The 18,854-nt window shown below is 49.2% G+C and overlaps 1 protein-coding gene across 6 annotated transcripts in view; it reads right to left on the bottom strand.

Annotated features, from left to right (window-relative positions):
• Nucleotides 1-13,979, bottom strand: part of IQSEC3 (IQ motif and Sec7 domain ArfGEF 3) — a 100,889-nt gene extending 86,910 nt beyond the window's left edge. For all 6 annotated transcript variants that reach the window (XM_045071606.1, XM_045071607.1, XM_045071608.1 and 3 more), the window contains exon 1: nt 13,311-13,979. In XM_045071606.1, coding sequence (XP_044927541.1) covers nt 13,311-13,858 — 548 coding nt within the window. In that variant the 5' untranslated portion in view covers nt 13,859-13,979. The remainder of the gene's footprint in view (nt 1-13,310) is intronic.
• Between the last annotated feature and the right edge of the window lie 4,875 nt (nt 13,980-18,854).

Raw genomic sequence — 18,854 nt, 5'->3', positions numbered from 1 at the left:
TTTCAAAGCCTCCCCAAATGTATATCTCCAGTCCATTCCAAATGCCTACCAATCATCTCAACCTTGAGTGTCCAACAGGCATTCCATAAGAGGCATTTCAAACTTAACATATCTGAAACTCCTCCTGAAATCTCCCCCCACCCAGATCTCCCCATCTCCCCCTTCCAGTAACTTTCGCCCAAACTCTTGAACTCACGTCCAATCCCCCTTTCTCTTACATGCCACACTAATCCTTGGTCTGACCACTCATAGCCACCTTCACTGTTACCACCCCAGGTCCTCGCCTGGACTTTGCAACAATGTCCTGTCTTCTCTCCTTGCTTCTAGCTTTCTTCCTCTTCGGGCTGTTCTAAACAGAAACTCAACCCAGCAGCCAAGGTTCCTTTTAACCTAATTTTTCTTTTTCTTTTTTTAAAGATTTTATTTATTTATGTGAGAAAGAGCATGTGAGTGGGGAGAGGAGCAGAGGGAGAAGTGGACTCCCTACTGAGCAGGGAGCCCAGACCCTGGGATCACGACCTGAACCAAAGGCAGATGCTTAACCAACTGAGCCATCTAAGCACCCCTTAGCCGGGTTTGTCTTAAAGTCAAAATCAAACTCATCACAATGGACGTCAAGACCCTATCAGCGTGTCTCAACAAAGAACACTGGTATTTTGGACAAGAACATTGTTCACTGCAGGAGCTGTCCTGTGCTCTATTGGCTGTTTGGCATAGCCTTTGCCCCCAAATGCTGGGGGAGCGACACCTCCCCCTCAACCTAGCCAGCCATTGTGGCAACTAGCATATCCCCACCCATTTCCAAACACAGCCTGGTGGATCCCATTTGTAGCATCTCTTACAAGATTTGCTGCACCCCTGCACTCTCCCACTTTGCAACCCTCCACCAACATTTCTGATTTTGCCTCAGACTATTCTCCCTGGGTTCCCTCCATTCCTGTCTTACTTCAACAACCAGGCTGTTCCCTCAGTCCCTCAAGGGGGCTTTGCCTCTGCCATCCTCACTCCCCCACCCAGATTTCTCAGACCCCCCAACCCCCAGGCTCTGAGTCTTTGCCCAGATGTTATCTTCTCAGTGAAAACTTCCCAGGACTCCCTGTTTGAAGCTGTGATTCCCCTTTACTCCCAGGTCCCCTTCTCTGTTTTATTTTTCTCCACAACACTCACCCCATCAGATGCAACCCATGTTCTCTTTCTTAATCTTGCTGATTTTTTTTTTTCTGTCAGCTTCCTGACGAGAGTTGAGGGTTTTTTTTTTTTTTGTTGTTCACTACTGTACCCCAGTGTTTGGAACAGTAGGAACGGGCTCATGGTAGAGTACCGAGTATTTGTTAGGTGGAAGAACAGACATATCATGACTACATACTTACACAGAGAAGAAAATAAGCACTTTTAAACCAAGGAATAAAGAATTGACTTTATTCTTAGCCAGGCCTGGATTAGGCTCAGCCTGAGGTGGGAAGTAGGGGGAGAGGTAATGGGAAACTCAGTTTCCTCCTCAGATCAGTTCAGGAAGACTTCCTGAAATGGGTGGTGTTTCCGGACTCATCTTTGGCTGGTGGGAAGGAGACTATATACCTTGGCAGCTCCCCCAACCTTGATGTCTATGGGCAACAAAGGGAGCCAAGCTAAAAGAGTGGCGAAGACTCTTCAGGGAAGAAGGCACGTTTCCGGAGTCTTCTTTCTACGGCAACTGATCTGTGTCTGGAGGAGGCTGCAGGAGCACACCTCAGCAACTGGAGGGCCAAGTTCAAATGGAACTCCTAGGTCATGTCTGCCTACCCACCCACCCCTCAGAGAAACACCTCCGAATGATTACACGGCTGGGCTACCCAGAGCTTGCCTTCCAAACTCTCAGTAGGCAAGAAGGAACCTAGATTCACAGCCAATGGCATACTTCACAGCTATTAAAAAGAATGAGGCAGCTTTCTTTATACTGCATATGGAAGGATCACCAAGACATATTATTGGGGGGGGGGAAGCAAGGTGTAGAACAGCATGTAGTTTACTGTCATTTGTGTAAAAGATAATACACACACATACACACAAATATATACATATATTTGTGTGTGTGTGTGTGTGTGTGTGTGTGTTTGCTTGAAGGCACATAGAATAACCCTGGAAGGTTGCATGAGAATTCGTTAACTTTTCTGGGGAGGTGGTTTCTGGGGGGTGACAGTGGAAATAAGTGGGTTGGAGGGATTGTCAATGAGAAGTCTTTCTGTTCTGAGCCCTCTGGAAGACAAGGGGGATAAGGAAGAGAGCCCTCTACCTTCGAAAAGCACTTTCTGGCCTCGAAGGTCCCCAAAGAACAGCAACTAATATACCTCCTTGAGTGCTCACTGCCCGCAGGCACTCGCCTTGCCTGGCGCTTTTTTGGCCTGACCTCTTTATTTCCCTGCAGTCCTACTAGGTTAGGAGTATGTGCATCCCCGTTTCAGATGAGAAAACCAAGACTGTCACTGCTGAGTATGGCAGCGAGCACGTGACCGAGTGCGGGTTCAAACCCAGTGCCACTTTCTGAACGATTATGCCTCATCATAGGTTGCGCCAGAATTCTAAGGCTAAGTGATTCTATAAAATACAATATAAACCATGGAAAGGCTGAGATACAGCTGGGATTCTCTTGCCCACGTGTCTGGGTACGAGGGAGGCTTGTACCCAGGGGAGGTGGATGCTGTGTAGAAGCTGGACCTAGGTGACACCGGCCTGATCCCCGAAGTTGCGCCCATGCCTTCTTCTCCCCTTCTTCCCCCAGGTGAATGCACGCCCAACAGCCTGGGTTGGGGCCTACGGAGGGCTGGGAAAGGATCCGCGCCAGAGGGGAAGGGGGCGTGGAGCGATCCTACTCTGGGGCTGGGGGCAGGCAGCAGCGGCGGCGGCAGGAGCATCAGCGGCCGGGTGGTGACGCAGCACGGAGGCCCCGACCTCGCCCCTTGGCTCGCGAGAAGGCGCGGGCGGCAGCGGCGCCGGGGGGCGCTCCCAGACGCCGTGGGCGGGCGGCGGTGCGCACGCCGGGAGCAGTCGGAGGAGGCCGTGGGGCTGGGGCGGGGCCGGACCGCGGGGAACCGCCGCACTCGAGATACGGGTCGAGGAGCGCGGCGAAGCAAGAAGGGAGAGGGGCGGGGCAGCCCAGCGAAGGCCCGCAGCGCGAGCCCGGCGGGGGCCCCGGAAGGCGGGCGGAGGGGGCGGGGGTGTGGCGGGCGCGGCCGAGCCCGAGCGCACAGGTGCCAAGGCTGCGCCTCCGGAGCGGGTGACTCAGCAGCAATGCGCCGGGCGGGGGCGGGCCGGGGGCGCGGGGCGCGTGCGCGCGGGAGGCGGGGCGGGGGGGGGGCAGGCGCGGCTTCCCCCGGTCGGGGTGCCCGCCCCCGCGGGGGAGCGTGGAGCTCGGCGCAGGGCGGGCGCGGTGCGGGGGCCGGAGGTTCCACCGTGCTGTGAGCAGCTCGCCAACTCGCCCACGCAGCCGAAAGCCCGGCTGCGCGCACCCTCCCCGCGGAGAAGCCCCCGGGGAAGCGGCCAGGGGAGGAAGGGCTTTCCCCAGGCTTTCCGAGCGAGGGGTTCCTGGTTCCCGACTTCTCCCTTCCAGCCTGCTCCCAGTTGTCACGCGAAGTCCGGAGGGAACCCGGTGGAACTTCCTGGCGTGCTTTAAGCTGGAAACCTCTACAGAATCCACCTTGTCCCTCCCCCACCTGCAGGGCAGGACCACCCTACATTGCAGGGGTCTCTTTCTCTCTCTCTCTCTTTTTGAAAGGGAGCGTGAATTCTCCCTTTGTCCCCCATCCTGACCTCCCTTCCTAAGGCTCTTACCATTCGGAAGTCACTTCGTAAGTCTAAGCCAGGTCCTAGATGCTGCCGCAACCTCTCAACAGCTCTGCCTCTCGTGGACTTAGTGAGTCTAGGGGAGACAGTCCAAGAGTGGGGCAAAGAGTGATGGTCCCCCCTTGATCGGGGGGGGGGGGAGATCAAGGCCCAGAGAAAGGGGGGGGTTTGCACCAAGCTTACATTTGGGGTCTGTGAGGATGGTACAGCCACCAGGACTGAGGGGCCTGGCTTCTGGGTCAGGGACCTGCCTAGTTCTGGAATTCCCTTTAGCCTTCCATGACTGGCTCATAGGAGGGAAATAGCCCCAAGAATGTCAAAGATGCCAACCTAGCCAATTTGGAAGCATCCGGGACATCTCTGTAAAGACCAGACTATGCCAGGATACACTGAAACTAGACACAAGCAAGAGCTTCCCAACCGCTTTGTAGAGTTTTTGTCGCTGTTGCCGTTTTAAAATAATCATTGTGTTGAATTCATGTGTTGAATGAAAATTGTGGTGCATTGGAATCATTTATCAAGGAAGAGATTGTGGAATTCCCTTGCCTCTCTGCCTGGGGTGGGAGTGCATTCCTCATAGCAGGGAGACAGCTGGTAGAACCTGACAGCTCCAGAGCCCAGAGAGGTCATATGGTGCCACTCCCTGGCCAGAGATAGGCCAACTCTGGTCCAGGGAAAACCACAGCGCAGCTTTCCATGCATCACCCTGCTGCTGGGTGTCTGAGCTTCCAAACACAATACCTTAATAGAGAGTCTCTGATCCCTGACCCCTGCCCTTGCCCACCCTTCAGGCAACCTTCTTCCCAGGAGCTGGCAGCTTCCAGAAACCTGGTCCCCTTCACACCTGCAAGGGGGGGGGGGGGTGGGAGCATGTAGACTCGCCCCATTTTACAGAGGGGAAGACCCAGAAGGAACTGGCTAGCCAAGAGAGACGAAATGAGTCATGCAGAGAAAGGAGAGAGAACCCAGAGTCCTGACTGTGTAACCAGACCATGGAGTCATGGGGAAGCAGAAGGAAGACCTATGCTGAGTTTTGCCATAAGGTCCACTCATCTTTTTATGGTGTATGCTGTGATCCCTCTCCCCCACCCCTAGTAACACATTCACCTCTGCACAGCCGTAACCATGAACACATCTGATGCTTATACACACCTGCTCACCCTCCCTTCGGGGTCCTGACATTTCCCTGAACAGAGCTGACACTGCCCGGTCAAGAAATAGGAGTAAGAGGCCTGGAGCCTGAGGCTGGTCCCTGTTTCATCCCTCAGGCCAGAATCCAGTTCTCTCTCTCTTCTCTTTCCACCTGGAGACATGGCCACATCTTGGGCTTCCTTTCCTTCCCATCATCATAGACCGATTGCCTATTCCTGGTTCAAGCTTCTGACAAGGCCATGGGCCTGGGGCAGGGTCACTGAGATGAAATACTCAAAGGGCTTTCTCATGCTTAATCCTTAACACGGTTTCCCATACGAAGGACTGGACTGGTCTAGGGTTAGAGGCTGGCGGCAGAGGGAGAGGAGACCTTTGCAGGCTCATGGAGAGGATTGGGGTGGGAGAAGCCCTGATGTGGCCCTCACTCCCCAGCTGGCCTTAAGAGCTGAGCCTCTCATCCAGCTTCTCTCTTGTGCTCAGCTGCAGACTCCGGGCTTTGGGGCCTAACTAAGCACAACCTCCTCCCCCAGTAGAGATTCCCTCCAGCTGAGATCTTCTTCAGCCTGGACACCTTATGCTTACCTCCCTCCACCCAATGATTGCTGAGCCTGCCTGGGACCTACATATTAGGAGATTGTTTCTTCAAGCAGTATTTATCAAGCTCCTACTAGATGTTGAGTTAGCCCCTCACCCCCCATTCTCTCCAGGCCCAGGTAACCCCAACCTCTACCACCTGTTAACGCTCTCACCCACCTCTTCCCAACCTCACAGCAGACCCCAATAGAATCGTGTGAAATTTTGCCATCTAGAGAATTATTCTAAGATCCTAGAAAGGATCAAAAGAGATTACCCCGTATCAGGATGCTCCTTAAATTCCTGCCGAATGATTTTTACCCATGAAGCTCATTGGGCAAGTATCCCTTCTACAGCCAAGATAATCACTTTTCCGAGGCAAGCCAATGTGGGAGTGCCCTGGGTCCCCCTGCCATTCAGCTTGCCAGGTCCAGGCCAGGCAATTCCAAATCCCTGCAAAATATGGCAGAGATAAAAATCATTTAGGCTTTCAACAGCCTCCCCTGTGAACCTTTCCACTCCTTCTGAGCCTCCTGCTCTGTCTCTTAGTCAACCAGTGCCGCCATGGCACCCCCCCCCTCCCTTATCAAATCCTTTCTTGGACACTGCTCACATCAGAACTCTTTCATGCTGAAGTGTAAAGGCTGATAGAGCTAAATGTTGTTTTTCTCCTGTCCTAGGAGAATTTGCATCTTAACCAGGGGGATAAACTTGAAGTATTGAAAGGAATCTCTAATTGTGGAATTTCTGGCAGAGGCGAGCTATTCTGGAAGGTAGAGACCTCCCTGGGACCCCTGAGTTCCCATAACTAGCTGTAGGTCTGGCCCCGTACATCCACGGGACAGTCCTGACCAGCTACGGGGGCCCGTCACTGGATAATGTCAAGTGCACCAGGGGAAGAGTTCTAGGTCTCTTTCCACCACTAACTCATCTGGAAACACCAGTCACTTCTCTCTCCAGCCATAGTTGCCTCACGTGCCACAGTAAGTTTGGAGCCATGGCCCTTTCTAGCTCTGACCTTTGCTTGACCTCCCAGCGGGGCTGGAGGACCTTAGCCCAGCTCCAAAAGCTCTCCCACCCCTGCAACTGTGGCCTGGAGGGAAGGGCCCAGTGCCGGCACAGAGCATGGGGAGGCGCTCGGACAGGCGTGCGTGGCCTCAGTCCACAGTCGCCTGCCTGCCTGCTGGGGACAAAAGGTACCACTCAGCATATACACCGGGCCTGCAGAGTTACATAACCCTCCCAGATGGGATATTCCAAGGAGCCACCGCAAAGCAGCCCGGGCCTCTGCTGCTCCCAGGGCCACCCGTGGCCGCCTTTGCCTGTGGTGGCCTCATAGCCACAACCGCCCTGGGAGGGAATGTCAGAAGCCCATTGTCTGTTCTGTTTTTGTTTTTTGCTTTTTGTTTTTTCTTAGATGGCATTTCATCTAAGGAAGTCTTAGGAGAAGAAACTCTTTTATCTAGCCTTGACCCGAGAAAGTAGAATCCTCCCGTAACCTCCCTGCCTTCTCCCTCAACCCACCACCCCAAGTCCCACGACACATCAGGCTGTTCTTTCCTCAGGCAAACCCTGCTGGGCTTTGTTTTTTGTTTTTGTTTTCAACTTTCGAACCTCAGAAAGAGCTGCAAAGAACAGGGCTGCCCTTTCAAAATTCCCAGGATGGAAAAATTTGGACAAATGCATGTAGGTTTCATTCCAGGGAACTGGGACACATTCTCCTGGCCCAGACTCCACTCCCCTCACCTCTTACTTTTATCCTCAACAGGTTCATATACTAGAGGAGACTGTGGCTTCCCCATTTAGAAAACGGGCAAGATCATTCTTATCACCACGGGGCATTGGGTGATCCCTTTGATGTCCTTAGGAGAAGTGCAAATCATCTTAAAATGCAACAGAAGACATTTCAGTTGAGCTTAAGGAGGCATTTCTCAACAATAAAGTTGTGAGACCCCATCACAGATCACTAAGGGATGGTGGATTTGTCCTGCTTGGCTGTATTCGAAGGTAAGCTCTACATGCGTGCAAACGAAATAGCTTGGGTGCGCACTGTCCGAAGAGCGAGGGGCAGATGAGAAAAGGGCACATGTAGGAAGCTGGCTTGGAAGCAGGAAAGGGATCTTGAACTTGGTTTCAGGTCTTTCATTGTGGTCTGACTGGGGATGAGCCCTGGGTTCTTTATCTGTAGAAATGCTATAATATCTTGAGCACTTATTAGGTTTCCAGAACAATATTTTTTAAATGATACCATTTAATTTTTAAGCTTTACAGCAACCCTTCAAAGTATATGTTACTTTTCATTTTATAAATGAAAAAACCAGAGGCTTAAAGAAGGTAAATAATGACTATAAGATCTCACAGCTGGTAGGGGATAAAGCAGGACTCACACCCAGAGATGCCTGACTCCAAAGCCCATGTTCTTAACTACCTAGATCTTGAAAATTCTGTGATTCTTTAGTTCCTTAAGTTCCCTTCAGCCTGAAAAGTCTAAAAATTTCTCCCTCCTACTGCTCCTCACCCTTTTTGTTTGTTAATGCCCTCACTCCTTGAAATGGAGATGACCGCCATTCTCCTCCCTCAAAACAAGAAACCCTTTGCAGCCTGGGTGAGAACCTGCCCTTTGTGCTTTTCCAGGAGCTGAGGAAGAAGGTGCTGCAGTGGCCCAAGGCTTGGAAATCCTGCCAGATGGCCTTGCACTTGGGGGTCTGCCAGGTGCAATGAGAGTGTCCCCAGGACCTCTTACTAAGAACCCCCACACCAAGCTGCTGCTTAGCTAATGTCCAGGGCCACTGAGAGTATCTTTGGGCCCCAGTGAGAAGTGTTGAGGCTCCCCAGCAAGGTCAGTCTGTCTAAAAATCTTTACCTGGGATTTAAATTCAGGATCCAAGTCTCTTTCCAGACCACATGTCCAGCTGTTGGACCCAGCTCTCCCCTCTTCTTCAGGATCATTCTCGCTTTTGTTGGCTCTCCCCCCACACCTGACTCCATCTGCCTTGTCTCGTAAGTGACCTTTGAAACTCGGGCCACACAGATATCTGCTGCATCAGCAGAGCCAACTACTGCTCCTCTTGTTGGGTTTCAAGCCAACAGGAGAATGTTCCAGGATGGTCTCATGGGGCCCTTATGGTGTTCGCTGTGTGGGCTCGGGAAGGGCTTTGGAGTGAGGAAGGAGAACTCGAATGGAGCAAGGCACTGGGAGCTGGTGAGGAGGACAGAGAACAGTGGGTTTTCCCAGAGGCAGGGGTGACTCGTTTCTCTTGAGCTGTGTTCTTTTTGGATGAAAGGGAGGAAGGTCTGGGCTCTTGGGCAAGCAGGGAACAGAAAATCTTTACAAGTGCCCACTTTGTGCCAGCTTCAGGGTGAGCAAAAGGATGCATACTCCTTCCGCTCGGTGAACCTTCCTTCTGGCCCCATTTTCCGGCTTCCCAGCTGGAATTCCTCTCCTTGCTGGGGGTAGAGGAGAAAAGGAGGGTAGGCAGGTAGTTTGGTGAGCACTGGCCTTCATGTTGCTTCTTCAGCAAGCAGGCCTTCCAGCCACAGGTAGACAAGGACTCTGAGTGCTAAGGCTCTTCTTACTCTGCTGATAGGGTTTAGCCTGGTGGGAAGTGATTAGGGTTGGGGGTACTGTACTGTCCGAAGAGGGAACGATATGCATATGCAGCACAGGTCATGAGTTGAATCTCTGGGTCTCCATCCTCCTTCCAGCTGCCCTTGGCCCTTACTCCTCCTGACATAAACCCTTGACTCCATCCAAGAAAACCTTCTCTCTGGGCTCTCAGTATGCTCCTCCTTGTCACCTTGTTCTGTTCTGATAGACTGAGCAGCAATCTGCTTACACTTGCTTGGATGATTCTAGATATATGTTTCAGGTATGTCAACAGAGACTGCTTGCTTCTTTCCTGTTTTTCCACTGACAGACAGACATTCACACTCTCTTAGTAGCTCTCAGAATGGGCCACATAGGAGCCACCATCTCTAGGCGGACGAGCCTGACTCAGTGGGGACAGAGACACCTGCTCCAATCAGCATTTTAGACAACAGGCTAAAAAGCGCATCTAATGATTGTCTGTCCTTCAGCCTGCAGTCATTATGACACCGTGGAACTCAAAAAGTGACCCAAGATTTGTTTTATGCTTAAAGGGTGAGAGCAGCGAAAAGGAGACTTCACTGGGCTGCGGAAGTGGAATCAAAGGAGAGATAGGAGGAAGAAAATATGGGAGAGAAAAGGAGTTTGAGGGGAGAGAAGAAAGGGGAAAGAGAGAAGGAAGAACAAAGAGAAGGGGAAAGGTAGGGAGGAAGAGAAAGTAGAAGAGGAAGATGAGGGACAAAGGAAGAGAGGAGAGGACAGGAGCTACTGAGCCATTCAGACTTCCTGACTACTTGGAGGTGGGGGGGTTGAAGTAGGAGCTGAATGTGAATTATAATTCAAGAATCTTATCCAGCCTCCAGTAATCCCCTGCCTCGGGCTGGAGAACATGGGCTGTAAATGCATGGCTGGCTGGGTGGGCATACGTGTTCAGACAGAGAAGCTGTGGTCCCAGGGAAGCCAGTAGCCTCCGGTAGGGTCATGTGCTTCCACGGCACGAAGTAGGCTTTGCCAGATCAGGCTGAGGCTCTGACTCCAGCCAGGAAGGGGTTAATCAATTCTGTAGATGCTGTGAGCCTTGATTGAAAAAATAAAGAGGAGGAAGCTAGATAGCTGCTTTCATTAAGAGGCAAAAGCAGTGGGGGCTGGAGCTTAGCAAAAGCCAGGAAGCATGCAGAGAAAGAACGTTAACCCCTCCAGCGTCTTTCTTCCGTGATATCTTTGCACTCACCCACTCCTTCATCGTCACTTTCTTGGCCTGACCTCTAAGGCCACCACCTTCCTATGCCCTCAGCTGAAGAAGAGGAAGAGAGAGAGGCAAGGCTGCATAATAATGCAGATCTGATGACAATTAAATGATGCATTGTTTCCCGGGCCCAGGTTCCCTGGGGCTCTTGCCTCTCCTGGATTTGGGCAGGAAGAGGAGCTCTGGGTACAAGAGACAAACTGTGTGGGAAGATAATGCATCTAACACAGTGCCTGGCCCCATGTAACCCTCGCCCAACCCTCAGCAACCTCCCCAGGGCCCCATCTTTACTATAATGAGGCCAGAGAAGGGCAAGTAAAAAGTGAGAAAGGATTTCAGTAAAATTATGATCAGAAGACCTCATCTGCCATGTCTTCTTCTTACTTCAGCGTGCCCAGTAGAGAACTGATTCAGCAGGGAGCTCCCCAGAAGAAACATCAAGGAGAGGGCTGCTGGCTCTGTTCTTCCTCTCATCAATTCACTCTACCCGTAAAGATCTCTGCCTGCTGGTTGCATCCAGCCCTGCACCACTGAGAGATATGGGCAGAGGAGAATAGCCATAAAAAATGGGGATCAGGGGTAGAATCTAGATGGGGCCAAATGTAATCAGCAACAGTGAGTCATTACTGAGGTTCTGTGGGGGAAACTTGGGTTGAAGTTCAGCGAAACAGTGGGGAGGAATGAGTGGCACAAAAGGCACAAAAGGTGTTCAGCCAGCCAAGATGTCCATGATTTCACATCCAAGGGGAGAGAGTGTTGCAGACAGGAGGTAAGATGCTCTCTCTGTAAATTGGTGTCCAGGCTCCGAGCAAGGGGAGACACTGGAGGAGCTGGAGGAAGGAGGGGGCTACTTGGGGTATTAACCTCTTAGTGCCTGGCACAACTTCCTAGGTGAGAGATTTTTAACAACTTTCACTCTCCTCTACCATTCTAATTATTTCTTATTTTTGTTTTGCTCCTATGGGAAGCAAAAACAGGACAAAGGAGAAGGAAAGATGAAGGCGCTATGGGCAGAAGAATTGGGGCTCTTCAAGCTACTTTGGGGGCCACAACAAATTCCTTTTCCCAGAAAAAATGATCTTTCCTCAACCCTTTTTGCTCATGGTTCCCTGAAGAGATGCAGAGAATGTGGGGAAGAGAAAAGAGATACCAAAGGGCATGAGGAGAGGAAGCAGGTGAAGAATCATAATTATCAGGAAGCTGTAGCAACCCCCAGAAAAACAAATGAAATAGGTCTTTCCCCCCTATTTAGGGGAAAGCCACATAACACCTTGTAAGAACATTGTCTTATTGAATCCTGGGCACTGAGGGAAACCTGACTTTCTGCTTTTTATGTCAGATAAGGAAAGAAAACTGAAACTGAAAGAAGGACAGATGAGCCATTGGGGGAGCTGGGGAAGAAGGCTGCACCTTTTGGGGGCTTGATGCAATTGCTATAGGTCTGCCAAGTCAGATCATCCTGGGTCTTCACCCCTAGGAGACCATGGTTCCAGTCAAGTCTACTCTCTATGAGTTAACATATCCTTCCCCAACTTCTCTAACTACATAGATATGAGGAGAAAATGAGTTTTGAAGGAATACACCAAATCCCCACAAGTATCTGCAGACTTGAAACATGCAGAGACTAGATGAGATGAGATTCTTGGCTCTCCACCCTGCTACCCCCACCCACCTCCTCCTGTAACATCACCATTGTCAGTGTCAAGTGCTGACTAGGTACTGATTTCCCCTGAGCCGTTCTTCCATGCAGTTCTCCCATCACCTGTATACTCAGAGGAAGGAAGCTGATATGTCACAGCATGCCCAATACAGAGGAGAGAACATTCCAGTCCTCTTTCATCTCTTCTTCCCATGTCCCTGGCTCATAGACATTGAAAGTAAAGAAAGAGCTTGAGGTCCTAGAGTCCCTCACTGGGGGCTAATGAGTATCTTTCTCTCAGGACCCAACATGAGATTCCTAATATCACCAAATAACCAAGTGGAAACAAGAATGCAGTCACCAGCTATAACAGAGAGAGACTTAAACACCCAAATGCCAACAACTCCGTTTGCCGACTCTCTCTCTCATCATTGTTCCCCTTCCACAATTGCCAACCATCCTGCACAGAAATCCTCCTTGAGTCAGAGGGAAAGAGCTATAGCCAGATTGAGTCCTCATGCTGTAACTGAGTCCTCCATTGGCTTGGTGCATTGTGTCTTCTGAATCTGTGGGGATTCAGAAGAAAGATGCCCACTCAGGTCAGCAGAGTAAGCTTTCTCTAAGAGCCACTCCTGGCTTTGATCCCACTGCATCAGTGAAAGAGCTAGACTCATTCCCCTGGGAAATGTTTTCTCCCACTCTTTCTTTATCCCCAGAACCCCTGCCTCCTCACATCATTCCTTCTTTTCAGCCTTATCCCCTGCCTCCTAAATTTTCTCAGACCCCAATTCTACTCTTCCTGGACCTTTTAAAGCTCTTAACATGCATCTTTGCCAAACCTCTGTCTCTTTCCATTCAAATAATTTTACTACCTAAACTCCCTTCCAAATTCTTCTTAACTTAAAAAAAAAAAAATTCAGCTCTTCTTTTTTCTTTTTCAGTGTAATCTTCATCACAACTTCCTTCTGATCTTGTCCCCTTTAAAATCTGTCAGTTTCTGATATCCCCAATCACTTAAAAACCCATTTCTTCCCTTCTTTGCCCCTCTGTAAGGGTCTGGATTCTCTCTTTTGCTCCAACATCCCCTGAAACCTCTCAAACACTGATATCAATCCCTCTTTCCCCCCAAATCTCCTTGACACACTTCTACCTCCAAACATCTTCTCATCTCTTCACTTCAGGTTGTCCTAGTCCTTCAGACTCTTAGGGGATCCCAATTTCCCCCTTATCTCCTTCTTACACCCATTTGCTTCCCTTTCTATCACTACAATCCGCCTCCCTTCTTCCCCACTCACTCGGGTCTCCTGCTCAGGACGCCCTTGCCGAGGGCGGCGGGGGATTTATGCTGAAGGAGGGTTCCAGCAGCAGTGCAACAACTCGGGGGCCGCTCCTTGTCTTTGTCGGCGACGGCCCCAGGCGCCACTGGGTGCTGGTGGGGCGACTGAGGTGCGTGAGCCCTGGTGCTGGGGCCCGGCTGGGGCTGCGCCAGGAGCTGTCCGTGGTGCTGAAGCGGTGGCTGCTCCGGCGCGGGCTGTGGCGCTGCGGGAGAGATCTGTCCGTGGTTCTGGAGAGGTTCCTGGGCCCCGGCGGCGGCAGCGGTGGCCGGGGTGGCAGGCGGCAGGGCTGGCGACGGAGGGATGAGCCCGGGCGGAGGCTGGGCTTGCAGCAGCTGCTGGTGCTCCCACAGGCTGCGGTTCTCGGCGCTTAGCTCGTCCAGCCGCCGCTCCAGCTCGTCGATGCGCTGGCGCTGGGTGTGGATGAGGCTCTGCTGGTTCTGCACGATGGCCGTGAGCTCCTTGAGGTAGAGCACGGCACGCACCGGGTTCTCCAGCAGGCTCTCCATGCCGCCCGCCGCCGCCTGCGCCCTGCCTGCGCCTCGGCGGGCGGCGGGGAGCGCGAGGGCGCGCAGGAGCCGAGCAGCCCCAGCAATCCGCTCGCCTCCCTCTCCAGCGGGCCCAACCTCCCTCCCCGCCGCCGCCGGCGCCGCGTCACGGCCACACAGACATTCACACACGCACCGAGGGGCGGGACCGCCGCGCCAGGGTCCACCCACCCACCCTCCCACCTCCAGGCTTCGTGAGGAGTCTCAGGTTCCTGCAGGGCTGACAGAGAAGGGAGATGAGCGAGGGAGTGGATAGGGGAGCAGGATAAACGAAGGGGACCAGAGATAGATAAATCGGGAGACCAAAAGAAAGCGGGTGAGGTGGACTTAGCGGTACTGGGAGAGTGCCGTGGGATGGGTAGAAGAAGAAAAGCAGATAAGGAAAGAGAAAAAGAAGAGGAAGAGGCCGGGAGAAGGGGGGGGGGGGAGAAGGTGGCAAAGGGAAGAGAAATATATTTGAAACGAGGAAGTCATGGGACTCTGAAAGGTCGCATTCTTTTTCCTGTGTCCAACCATCCCAGAGGTTATGGGTCATCTTAAAGGCCTTCTGAGAGAGGCCACACTTGCCTCTTTTGTACTCAACAACCTATTCTGCTAGGGAATTCCCTGGGACACAAGGATCACAGAATTATAAGGGACCCTAGAGATCATCTAGTCCTTCTTTATTCAGCCAAGAGGGAACTTAGAGTGCGAAGTTTGTTTATGCTGGGTTTTCTCAGGAAATGAGACCTCAGGACAGTCTCAGCCACTCTACTATGAACATTAACTAAATAAACCCAGGTCCTGTGTGTTGGGTTGGCGGCTCTGGGAATGCAGGAGAAACAATAGAAATGATCGCTGGTCCACCATCTTCGAGGCCCCCCCTTTCTTAAACCTTGACTCTCCCGCCATAAGGATGTATGCCTAGGTCATGTCTCCACAAGTAACCGGATACCTATGCAAGAAACCAGAACATCAGGACTCCCACAACCCTCCAATCCCCCCCGAATACCGTACCTTATATGGCTGTGAACCTATTCCCTCTCTTAACCCAGATAAAAGACCCACTCGACCCCCTCCCAGCGTGACTTCCCCACTCCTCTTTCCAGAGTTGGGGTGCCTTGCCGGAGGCTGCCCACATCCTCCGGATGCAACTTTTCTGGTTCCCCTTCTCCTGAGCCCTGAAACTTCGCAGGAGAGCGCCTTTGATAAATCGTGCCTTGTGCCTACCTCGCCTGGTGTCCTGTTTATCTCGCCTGTAAAACCTTACACCGTGTGTCCTGGCTCAGGCTTCCAGAAACTTCTGAAGAGATCGTTCTATTAAAAAAAAACAAAAACAAAAACATTTATGCAGTGCATTCTCCTACAAACACTGGGCTAGGTGGTGGTAAGATCGAGATGACTAGGATGGAATCTTTGGATTCTTGAAGCTTACAATTAAGTAGGTGAAACAGGTAGTAAATATTTAACTTCGATATATGGTTCTGGTTGTGTGTTATAAGATAGAAATATGCCCAGAGTACTACAGGAGCCCAGCAGCTTGGGATCTGGGAAGACCTTTTGGGGAAAGTAACACTTGAAGTGGAAAGGATTTTCCTGGAAAGAGGAACAGCAGGAGCAAAAGATCAGAGATATGAATCAGCATGGACTGAATCATTCATTAATTACTACAACAAATGTACATGTAACACCCACTAATTGCTAAGTAATGTACTAGGAACTAGGCAGGCCATACCCAGCATAGATAATAAGTTATGATTTCCATAACCAAGGAGATTATAATCTAGTACAGTAGATAAGGCATGCACCTAAATAGCTAAAATGCAAATCAGAATTTCTGTTAGAGCTCTTCCAGCCAAGTTTCATAGGAGTTCAGGGGAGGGAGCAGTTGTTTGGTGGTCTGATCAGGAGAGGTGTTACTCAAGCTAGGTTCTGAAGGATGGAAAATTTCACCAGGTAGACAGAACAGGAGAGCAGAAGATGAAGAAGATATGTCAGACAGAAGGACAAGACTAAGGGATGGAAATAGAGAACTTTGATTTAATCTAATTTGACAGAAGAATGACCTTTTCCTCTGGGCTGTGAGTGCTCTTACCATTATCTGTTATTCTCCTGTTCTATTCTCCACATGGTTGTTGTTTCCCCAGGGTAGGCGTATCTGTGGATACCACGTGTCCAGCGAGCTGGGTTAGCCAGGTCCATCTGGTGCCAGACTATAATGCCCTTATGGGAAAGGATAGGTGCTCTGCAAATACATTGGTTTTTCTGTACCAGTGTGTGTTTTTATTTTGTTTTTCTCCCATTTATTTTCCGAGGAAACTTCCTTCTATAAAGAATGAGTGAAAGAACCTATCCATAGCTGAGCCAACAGTTGGGAGAGGATCCTTTGGTAGTGATCAGTATTCCAACTAAAGAATGAAGGTTGGGGGATGGAATGGGGGGATGGAATGAGGGCACATAAAAATTCAAACACTTTTCTTCTGAATTTTCTTTACTCACCTAGTCAGTTTGTTTTCCATGAGTTGGGTGCCCATAGAGACAATACTAATTCTACAAATAAAATAGCCTGCAGCATAATTATCCATAGGACTTGTTTGAAATGCAGGTTTCAGGCACCCATGCTGCTATGTTGAAATCACTAGGAATGGGGCCCAAGTACTTTCTTTTTTTTTTTTTTTGGCGCTTTTTTTCCTGTTTATTAAAAAAAATCAATTGTATTGAGTTACAACTTAAATGTAATACTATGCATCCACGTTGAATGCAAGATTTAAAGAGTTTTGCCAAATACATATACCCATGTGATCCAAATTTGCATCACTATAAAAAGTAACCTCATGCCCCTTGCAGTCAGTTGCTTTTAGCCTCAGCCTCAGTCCACCATTGATCTACTTTTTGTCAAGATAAATTAGTTTTGCCTATTCTAGAATTTCTTATAAATGGCAATCATAAAATATATACTCTTTTGTGTATTTTTTTGCTCAGCATAATGCTTTTGAGATTCATCTATTCTATTATGATATCAATAGTGTGTTCTTTTTTTTTTTTTTCTGAGTAGTCTTGTGTGGTATGGATAAAAACCGTAATTTACCCATTCACCTAAATGTGGACATTTTGGTTGTTTCTGGGTATTGGTTATTTTGAAAAAAGTTGTTGTGGATGAGCATAACGGACAAGTCTTTGTGTGGACCTATTTGGCGGGGAGAAACTCTGGAATTGGAATTGCTGAGTCATATACTAAATATATATTTAACATAATAAGAAACTCTCAAATTGTTTCCCAAAGTGGTTGTACTATTTTTTATCTTCACCAGCAGTGTATGAAAGGTTCAGGTGTTTTTACATCCTCACTAACACTTGGTATTTTTAGGCTTTTTAAGTTTTATCACTCTGAGTGGGTAGTAGTATATTAATATGGCTTTCCCAAATATTTTTCTGTTGACTAACACTGTTGAGTTTCTTCTCAGGTGCTGTTGGCCATTTACCTGTTTTCTCTGCCCACTCATTCTATTGAATTGTTTTTCTTATCTATTGATTGTAAGAGTTCTCTATATATTCTGGAAAGCAATCCTGGTCAGATGCATATATTACAAATATTTTCTCTAGTCATTGGCTTGCCTTTTCACTTTCTTACCATTGTCTTTTGAATAGCAAAGGTTTTTATTTTGATAAAGAAAATCTTACCATTTTTTTCTTCTCCTAGCTCATGCTTTTTGCATCCTATCTAAAAATTCCTTGCCTATCTCAAAGTCAAAAGCATGTCCTCCTGTGTTTTCTTCTGAAAGTTTTACCATTTTTGTTTTTATGTTTAGATCTGTGGTCTATTTTAGGTTAATTTTTGTATTTGGTATGAAGAGTCGAAGTTCATTTTTTTCCTTAAACATTTGACAGAATTCATCACTGAAGCCATTCCAACCTGGAGGTTTCTTTGTGAGAAGATATTTAAATACAAATTCAAGTTCTTTAATAGATAGGGGGTTTTTCAAAATGTGTATCCATTTTGGTAATTTGTGTCTCTGGTAGGCAGAATGATCACCCCAAGATATCTGTTTTAGTCTCCCAAACCTGTGAATGTGCTATAGTCTGTTTTAGTCTCCAAAACCTGTGAATCCTTACGTGGCAAAAGCAACTTTAAATATGTGATCAAGTTAAGGATCTTTTTTTTTTAAGATTTTATTTATTTGGGGCACCTGGGCGGCTCAGTGGGTTAAGCCGCTGCCTTCGGCTCGGGTCATGATCTCAGGGTCCTGGGATCGAGTCCCATATCGGGCTCTCTGCTCAGCAGGGAGCCTGCTTCCCTCTCTCTCTCTGCCTGCCTCTCTGCCTACTTGTGATCTCTGTCTGTCAAATAAATAAATAAAATCTTTAAAAAAAAAAGATTTTATTTATTTATCTGCGAGAGATAGAGAGGAGTGAGAGAGAGCATGGGAGGGAGGAAGGTCAGAGAGGGAAGCAGACTCCCCATGGAGCTGGGACCCTGATGCAGGACTCCATCCCAGGACTCCAGGATCATGACCTGAGCTGAAGGCAGTTGTCCAACCAAATGAGCCACCCAGGTGCCCTAATTTAAGGATCTTTAAATAGAAAGAGTATACTGGATTATCTGGATGGGTCCAATGTAATCATAAGAGCCTTTGTAATGGGGATGTGAGAGTGTCAGAAAGGAGATGTGACAACAGAAGCAGAGGTCAGAATGAAGCAATTGCTATCTGGGAAGCAAAATTCAGAAAATGCCGGTGGCATATAAAAAATAGAAAAAGGAAGGAAACAGATTGTCCTCCAGAGCCTCCAGAAGGAATGCAATCCCACCAATACCTTGATTTTAGCCAGGTGAAATGCATTTTGGACTTCTGGCTTGTGGAACTGTAAGATAATGAATTGTGTTGTTTCAAGTCAGTATGTGTGTCGTAATCTAATGATGTATCCATTTCATCTGAGTTGCCATACTTTTTGGCATGAAGTTGTTTATATGTTCCTATTA

The sequence above is a fragment of the Mustela putorius genome, unplaced genomic scaffold, assembly GCF_011764305.1.
Source record: "Mustela putorius furo isolate JIRA1106 unplaced genomic scaffold, ASM1176430v1.1 tig00003988_pilon_pilon_pilon, whole genome shotgun sequence".
NCBI lineage: Eukaryota > Metazoa > Chordata > Mammalia > Carnivora > Mustelidae > Mustela > Mustela putorius.
The sequence above is the reverse complement of the archived record's forward strand: the minus strand, read 5'-3'. Positions and strand labels throughout refer to the sequence as shown.